The 8,895-nt window shown below is 35.8% G+C and overlaps 1 protein-coding gene across 1 annotated transcript; it reads left to right on the top strand.

Moving 5' to 3' along the window:
- The first annotated feature begins 459 nt into the window (after window positions 1-459).
- Window positions 460-8,475, top strand: LOC113427834 (vomeronasal type-2 receptor 26-like). The gene is made up of 5 exons (XM_087945615.1): window positions 460-744; window positions 1,683-2,531; window positions 4,163-4,387; window positions 5,316-5,442; window positions 7,577-8,475. The coding sequence occupies exons 1-5, from the start codon at window positions 487-489 to the stop codon at window positions 8,473-8,475; spliced, it is 2,358 nt and encodes a 785-aa protein (XP_087801741.1). The 5' UTR covers window positions 460-486.
- Window positions 8,476-8,895: the final 420 nt, after the last annotated feature.

Genomic DNA, 8,895 nt, shown 5'->3' with positions numbered 1-8,895 from the left:
TACATTTTATTCTATTACATTACTAGTATTCATCACAAAATGTATGAAACTTCGGTGGAAGATGTTTTTGAAGAACATTTAGTTAGCTTAAATTAACTAATTGTTTTTTATGATTGTTCACTGGTTTTTAATGAGCAACTATAATAATTGAATAAACAAACAAACAAACACATGTACATGGTCATATTCTATTTTTTAGTAAACTAATAAAAATAAATGTGGAAGCTTGCAAAAAAGGCAATGTCATTTATTTGATATAATATACCATTGTTGAAAAACATGAAAACACTGTCTGAAAAGTATATTTCAACTCTGTACAAGTTATTGAATATTTTAGAATTATTCGTACTTCCAACAAGGATAAAATTATTTGTTAATCATATAAAAATAATGCTACTTTATAAAAAGGGTGAAGTATCTTTTTTCAACTGGAGTATTTAAATCATTGGCAGTGTAATAACTAAATTCTACCAGCATGTCCTTGCCATGGCCTTTGCTGTAAAGGAGATCAATGAGGACTCCCAGATCTTACCTAACGTCACTCTTGGGTTCCACATCCATGACAGTTACCACACTGCAAGGATGACCTATCGCACCACTCTGGACCTGCTTTTCAAATCCCAGGAATTTGTTCCTAACTACAAATGTGATAGCCAGAAGAATCTCATGGCCATCATTGGAGGATTAGATGCTCCGACTTCATCCTACATGACACAAACTATAAATATCTTCAAGATTCCACAGGTAATTTTTGCACGAGGCTGAAAGAGAAACTTTGACTTCTTTTTTTTAATGAATATCAGAGATGATTATTTTGCAGTGCCTTTCTGCAAGATGTCCATTAAATCCACTTTGCTGTCCCTTCTACATTTTCTGTGGTGGCATAGTGGTTAGAATGCTGTATTGCAGTATAATTCTACTGACTGCCAGGGGTTCAATCCTCACTGGCTCAAGGTTAATGCAGCCTTCCATCTTTCCAAGTTTGATAAAATGAGGATGCAGATTGTTGGGGGCATTATGCTGACTCTGTAAACCACTTATGTAGAGAAGGCTGCAAAGCACTGTGTGAAGCAGTATGTAAGTCTAAGTACTATTGCTATTTTGCCCACAATTCACTCAAGGTAATCCAATCAACAAAAAATGAATTATGATGATAGATCAGAAAATCTAAAACAAACATTACACAACAAATTAAACTTATTTGATGCATGCAAGTAACATTGTGGTATAATTAGCACCCAACATTTAGTGATTAACTCTCTTCGTTATGTCTCAGTTTGTGTCTGATAATAATAACTCGATTTGCCTGGAAGGATTGGGGCTATGTGATTCTTTTGAAGATCACTATAATAATTGCAGTAAAGGAGAACATGCTTGACACTTTCTTTTGTTCGAGAATTTCATGCATAGTCTTTCATTCTTAAGTATTGTATTATATCTACTGCAGAGTTGGACAGAGTGTTATCCAATAATAATTTTTAGGGTGGGTAGAATTCACATATTGGGGTAGTGAGAAAATATCCAGCTGTTCATGAGGATGTGCTTTCTGAAACTCTTTCTTTATTCTAATAAATAATAACTTTCCTTCCATTACTGTATATTACCTTTTCTTTTCTTTATTTTCCTTCCTTCCTTGCTTGCTTTATGCCTTTCTTTTTCTTCCTTTTTTTCTTTTCTTTTAGTTGACCTATGGTTCTTTTTCCCAAGAAGAGTTCCAACCTATTAAGTTATCTTCAGTTTACTGGATGGTCCCAAATGAGGACTATCAATACTTTGGAGTTATACAACTTTTCCTCCATTTTGGATGGACATGGATTGGAGTCTTTGCTTTTGAAACAAAGGGAGAACATTTTTTGCAGAAACTGCACCCATTGCTTTCAGAGAATGGGATCTGTTTAGCTTTCACACAAAAACTTCCAGAACGTATCAACTTGGAATACTTCCAAGAATTATTTGTTTTATTCACAAGCATTTCTAATAAATTGATAGATCAGAAAGCAAATGCTTTTCTTGTTTATGGAGACTCATTCACAATAGTGTGGCTCAGAACTGTCGTGGTTCTACATGATCCTGAAAATAAAGAGACTGCATTGTTTAGGAAGGTTTGGATCCTGATGAATCCGATTGATTTCATATTGACAGGATTTCAGAGGGGTTGGGATCTCCAGTTGTTCCATGGGGCTCTTTCCTTTACAGTGCATTCAAAAGAAGTTCAAGGCTTCAAAGAATTTCTTCAAGTCATCAAACCTTCAACCCACAAAAATGGATTTCTTCAAGAAGTTTGGCAACAGTTGTTTAACTGTCTGCTTTCAAAGGCAGACTTACCATCTTTGATCAATGAAACTTGTAGTGGGGAAGAGAATTTGGAGAATTTGCCTGCCCCTCTGTTTGAATTTCAGATGACTGGCCAAAGCTACAGTATCTACAATGCTGTTTATGCAGTGGCATATTCTTTGCATGCGGCAATACAATCAAAATCCTTACCAAGAGAGATTCAAAGGGTTGAATTTCTGGATCTGCAACCTTGGCAGGTAATCATTCTGTGCCATACCTATCTTGTGTTTCAGTCATCATAGCTTATTTATCCTATGGTCACTTATAGAGAGGCAACAAAGCTATTAGTGTCAGAGGTTATTCTATGTTCTAAAATAAAAGTGGATGGACACAAATAACCTCTTAGTCAGTTTTAGCCTAGCAATGGAATTTATGTATCAATTTTCATTCCATAAATAACTGTTTCATCTCCACATTGAATTGGTCAATCTTATAAATTTACCCAGCCTGGTTTCACAAAGGATCTGGCTCAGTGATGGTGAACCTTTTTGTTGTGGTGTGCTGAAAGCACATGCTGGCATGCACACACGCAATCACACATTTATTTATTTATTTATTTATTTATTTGATTTGCCAATTGTTTATTATCTTGTAAACAATTGGCAAATCAAATAAATAAATAAATAAATAAATAAATGTGTGATTGCGTGTGTGCATGCCAGCACCCACAATGCAATGTGCCCCCTGCACATGCATGTGCAGAACCCACCACCACCACTTTACCTGCACTGCACATGCATGCAGCTCCCAGCTGATTTTTGACCCATTTGAGGCCTTTTTCGGCCTCCCAGAGGCTCAAGGGAAGCCTCTGCAGCCTTTGCAGGCCAAAAAACAGGCCCATTTCATCACTTCCTGTATTTCCAGAAATATGGGAAATGATGAAACGGGCCTGTTTCAGCCTCCAAAGGCTGCAGAGGCTTCCCTTGAGCCTCTGGGAGGCCAATAAAGGCCTCAAATGGGCTGAAAATCAGCTGGGAGTCACATGAATGTGCAGTGCAGGTAAGTTTGGCTGGGGCTTATGTGCCCGCACAAATGGCTCTGCGTGCCACCTGTGGCAGGCATGCCATAGGTTCATCATCACGGATCTAACTAGTTTAGTGAAGAAAAGGACCAGGAGAGACATGATAGCAGAATTCCAATATTTGAGGGGCTGCCACAAAGAGGAGGGGATCAAGCTATTTTCCAAACCACCTGAAGGCCAGACAAGGAATAATGGATGGAAACTGAACAAGGAGAGATTCAACCTGGAAATAAGGAGACATTTTCTGACAGTGAGAACAATCAACCAATGGAACAGAAATTGACTTCAGAAATTGTGGGAGCTTCATCACTTGAAACTTTCAAGAAGAGATTGGACTGCCATTTATCAGAAATGGTGTAGGGTCTCCTGCTTGGGCAGGGGGTTGGACTAGATGTCCTACAAGGTCCCTTCCAACTCTGTTAATCTGTAAAAATAAAGGATTCAATTGCATTGTGTCTGAAGGCAGGATATCTTTTTTTGTGCTCCCCTCTCAAAAAAAAAAAAAACTTTTCTAAAATGTGGACATTTCACTTTTATTAGCTTTTTGCAATTTATTCAAGACAGGATTGTTAGATGGGAGACCTAGGACTCATCATACTATCATACTATTTTTGGTAATAGAGATGTATTATATTTCTATGAAATGATATTGCAGGAGAAATGCTGAGTTTGGTTATAATTTGTCATAATTGATTAATAAAACAAAAGTGAGATCCACATCTCAGTTATTAATCATTCTTTGTGGGTGGACATTTCCTTCTTCTATATTTCAAACCAAGAAATGTTTTCCTATCCTCCTTCAAGTAGCTCCACAATTTTCTTCAAGAGGTTTCTTTTAACAACTCAGCTGGAGAAAGAGTCTTCTTTAAAGACAGCAGAGAAGGTCCAGGTGGCTTTGACATCATCAACATGATCACTTTCCCAAATAGATCCTTTCAGAGAGTTAAAGTTGGAATGTTACACCCTAATGCTCCAAAAGGAAAAGAAGTTATGATTAAGAACAGAATCTTTTGGCACCCTGGTTTTAACCAGGTATGAAAACATGTTCATCTACAAAGGAGTACATCCCCTCATAAAATGTTCTCATGAAGTTGTATTATTTTCAGAATAGGTCTCCCATCATCTTTTTCAAATGTAATTAGAAACTGAATTTCTGTAATGGTCTACAGAAAATCCATATTATGTAACAATGCTGTAGATGATAGATAAATAGATAGATAGATAGATAGATAGATAGATAGATAGATAGATAGATAGATAGATAGATAGATAGATAGATAGATAGATGCATACATACATAGAGATAGATGAGAGAAAAAGAGGGGGTGGTGGAAGACATTGGAGAAGGGAGAAGAAAGGCTAAAGGAAATATATTTTGCTGATATATTTTTCATGCCTACAAAAATTCATTTTTTTTCATTTTTTTATTATATAGGCTTCAATGAATGCAATTCTTTTGAATTGTATAGTACTAATTGCACTAATTTTGGAAGGTGTTCATAGTCTATTCACATGGATCAAAATCTCTTGTCTGTAAATAAAAGATATCTATGAATTATTGTGCACTGTGCTAGAGAGATGGAAAGAAGAGAGAGAGAGAGAGAGAGAGAGAGAGGAGGGAGGGAGGAAGGAAGGAAGGAAGGAGGAAGGAAGGAAGGAAGGAAGGAAGGAAGGAAGGAAGGAAGGAAGGAAGGAAGGAAGGAAGGAAGGAAGGAAGGAAGGAAGGAAGGAAAGACCACCATATTTTATTTCACTAGGTAACCCTTCATTTATATTAACAGTAGTTGTTATTATTCAGAGTTGCAATTTCTTCTTCTTTTGTTGTTGTCCCTATGATTTCAGGAATTTCTACAACCCCTCCTCTAAATATTAATAATGTCAAATATTATTCATATAATCCAATTTAGATAATTTCCATTGTCTAATCTATATGCTTTCATATCTACATCTATCTCTCTAGCTTCTGCCTGTTTCTCTCTGTAATAACCCTTGTTCCCCAGGTTATTGGAAGAAAAGGGCTGAAGGGAGAGCATTCTGTTGTTATGATTGTGTTCCATGCCCAGAAGCAAAGATTTCAAATCAAACTGGTATTTCCACAATATATTTTTTATTATACCATTAATTTTCATTAACTAACCATTCATTATATACAGTTCTAAGAAATGTAACATCCTGGATGTGTATTTGTATAATTAAAACTTTTACCAATATTTAATGAGATATATTTTTAGCTCATTCTCAAATTTGTTTATGGAAACCCTGCAATTATTATTCCACTGGGGATAGATGGATATATGATACAGATGATAGATAGATTGATAGATAGATAGATAGATAGATAGATAGATAGATAGATAGATAGATAGATAGATAGATAGATAGATAGATAGAGATAGATGATAAATTAGATAGAGATAGATTAAAAATTAGATAGAGAGATAGATATAGATAGGGAGGGAGGGAGGTAGATAGATATAAATTTTATTTTACCATTGAAAGGAGGGGGTGGGAGAGAGGAGAGGGGGAGGGGGAAAGGAGGAAGATTAGGAGAATGAAGAGGAGGAGGAGCTAATATTCACAATTCTACTTTTTTTGCAATGGTGTTTTTGTCTCTGCAATTTTCAGTTTTCATGTAATAATATTAAATATTGAGAATACTGATGGTCATCCATTGCTTTAATTACCTTTGAGTGTTATGTGAATATAGGAATTTTCAATAACAGATACTGATTCCTAATATTTCCAAGATTATATGCTGAGCCAAATTGCTTGAGATGACAACCTACTCACTATAAATCCAGCTATGCAATATCTGACCTAATAAATATATGAATGAGAGAAGATCATTCAATGACAGTTCATAGAGTAGACTCAGAATTAAGGAAAAAGGATGCTAGAAAACACAACAGCAAAGTAATTTCTTCTTACAAAAAATGTGAACATACCATTGGAGTTTATGGGCACTGACTTATTTCAAATTCTTTATCATTTTTTTTCTTTTTTGCCAAATAAAAGCATTAAAATCAAATTTTAACTTTTGATTAAAATTTAAATAATGAATGTCTATTTATGTTTCTTGGATCCTACCTTTTTTTTCAAATAAAAATACTGATCTTTTCTTAGTTTACTTACTCTTTAGGAAGCAGGAAAGCTAAACAGGTTTAAATGAATTATATTGTTTGCACCTCAAAGTCTGCACTTCTCATTCTCTTGTTATATATCCATCACCACAGTTATTTTTTCTATGTTTTGAGAAAATGGGAAAACCTACATTGCCTATATTGTAATAAATTTGAAAGTGTTGAAAAAATGCATTTCAAAGAATAGCAATAGCACTTAGACTTATATACCACTTTATAGTGTTTTACAGCTATCTCTAAGTGGTTTACAGAGCCAGCATAGTGCCCCCAATAATTTGGGTTCTCATTTTACCAACTTTGAAAGGATGGAAGGCTGAATTAACCTTGACTCATTCAGAATTGAACTTCTGGAGTGAGCAGTGAGTTATCCTGCAGTACTGCATTTTAACCACTGTGCCACCATGGCTCTTCCCTTCATTTATGCCAATAAATGGCAATAATAATTAATATTCCCTTCATTTATGCCAATCCTAAATGATAAAATTGAGGAAAAAATGTATTTTCATAAAAATATAATCCAATTGGTAATATGTGGCATGAACTCAAAATGGAATAACAGTTGGCAACCAACCAGACTATGATTAGGAGTTGTGTGATGCAGTAGTTAGAATGAAATATAGCAGGCTAACTCTGCTCACTGCCAGGAGTTTGATCCTGACTAGATCAAGTTGCCTCAACCTTCCATCATTCTGAAGTCAATAAAAAACCCAGATTGTTGGGGACAATATGCCAACTCTGTAAACAGCTTAGAGAGGGCTGTAAAAATACTGTGAAGCACTATATAAGTTTAAGTGCTATTACTATAAAGTGAAACACGATTTGCTGATACAAAAGTAGAATTTATGCCTGTCAAATGTTGTGATCTTTGTCACTTTGACTGGAATGATATGATTGAAAGTTGGCCTTCTTAGCAATGAACTACACTCATTGTCTGTACTAAATGTAATGCTCAAGTATCTCTTGCGTAAACCTGGTATAACAGACCTGTCAGCCATCAAAGCTTGGTCCATTAGAAAAGAAAGACTGTTAGCCTATTGCTATGGAATACAGAAATGAAAAATGTCTTGACTTTTTTTTCCAGATATGGATGACTGTTTTGAATGTTCACAAGATCATTATCCAAATAAAAAAAAGAAAGGATGTATCCTGAAACCAGTAGTCTTTCTACATTTCAAAGAAACCTTAGGAGTTAGTTTAGTCTCTGCAGCTCTTTGTTTCTTCTTCTTGACATCTTGTGTACTTGGAACTTTTATTAAGCACATGGATACTCCCATTGTCAAAGCCAACAACTGGCCCCTCACCTACACCCTGCTTGTCTCTCTTCAACTTGGTTTTCTTTCTGCTTTGTTATTCCTCAGCCAACCTGGCAAACAGACCTGCCTTCTCCGACAACCAACTTTTGGCATCACCTTCTCAGTAGCCATTTCTAGTGTACTGTCCAAAACCATCACTGTAGTTGTGGCTTTCATGGCAACTAGACCAGGATCTCAGATGAGGAAATGGTTGGGGAGAAGATTGGCTTTTTGTATTGTCCTTTCCTGTTCTCTCTTCCAAGTGTGTCTTTGTATTCTTTGGTTGTTAACATCTCCCCCATTCCCTGAGTTGGACATGCACTCAGAGATTCAAGAAATGGTTTTACAGTGCAATGAGGGGTCAGCTTCCTTCTTCTACTGTGTCTTGGGCTATATGGGTATCTTGGCCATTGCCAGCTTTATTGTGGCTTTCCTTGCCCGTAAATTACCTGACAGCTTTAATGAAGCCAAGTTCATCACCTTCAGCATGTTGGCCTTTTGCAGTGTTTGGATTTCCTTCTTTCCAGCCTATCTGAGCACAAAAGGAAAAGCCATGGTAGCTGTGGAGGTCTTCTCCATCTTGTCCTCCAGTGCTGCATTACTGGGATGTATATTCCTGCCAAAATGCTACATCATTGTTTTTAGGCCTGACCTCAACCACAGGGAGCAACTCACAAAGAGAAATTAATGACACATGTGGTTTTTCTTGCTAGGAAAAATTGCTGACATAGTTGTTTCTGTCAAAAGAGAATTTATGGAGGATTACTATGTTTACTGAGATTTATTATGGGCATCCATTCCAAAAGAAATGTTCAGGCTGCTATATTTTCAACCATTAATTTAACCTAACCCTTTCTTATTTTGAATGTATAATATTTTTAATTTCAATCTCTTTTTTGTTCTAAGGAATTTGAAATAAACATGTATTTAACACAGTATCATAAGGTATCACTTTTGGATTGGTTGGATTTGTTAAATTCAGTATTTCTGGATGTTTGAAACCTGTACATATAATATTACTTTAACAATTATTTGTGCTGATTCTCTATCCATCTGACTCACTATCCATCCAACTATTTCTATTGTAACTTATCATCTGGTTAATTAA

This window comes from Notechis scutatus, chromosome Z, assembly GCF_049901735.1.
Source record: "Notechis scutatus isolate UNSWTSFEM ecotype Mainland chromosome Z, rNotScu1.2, whole genome shotgun sequence".
Lineage (NCBI taxonomy): Eukaryota > Metazoa > Chordata > Lepidosauria > Squamata > Elapidae > Notechis > Notechis scutatus.
This window is presented reverse-complemented; position numbering and strand designations above follow the sequence as displayed.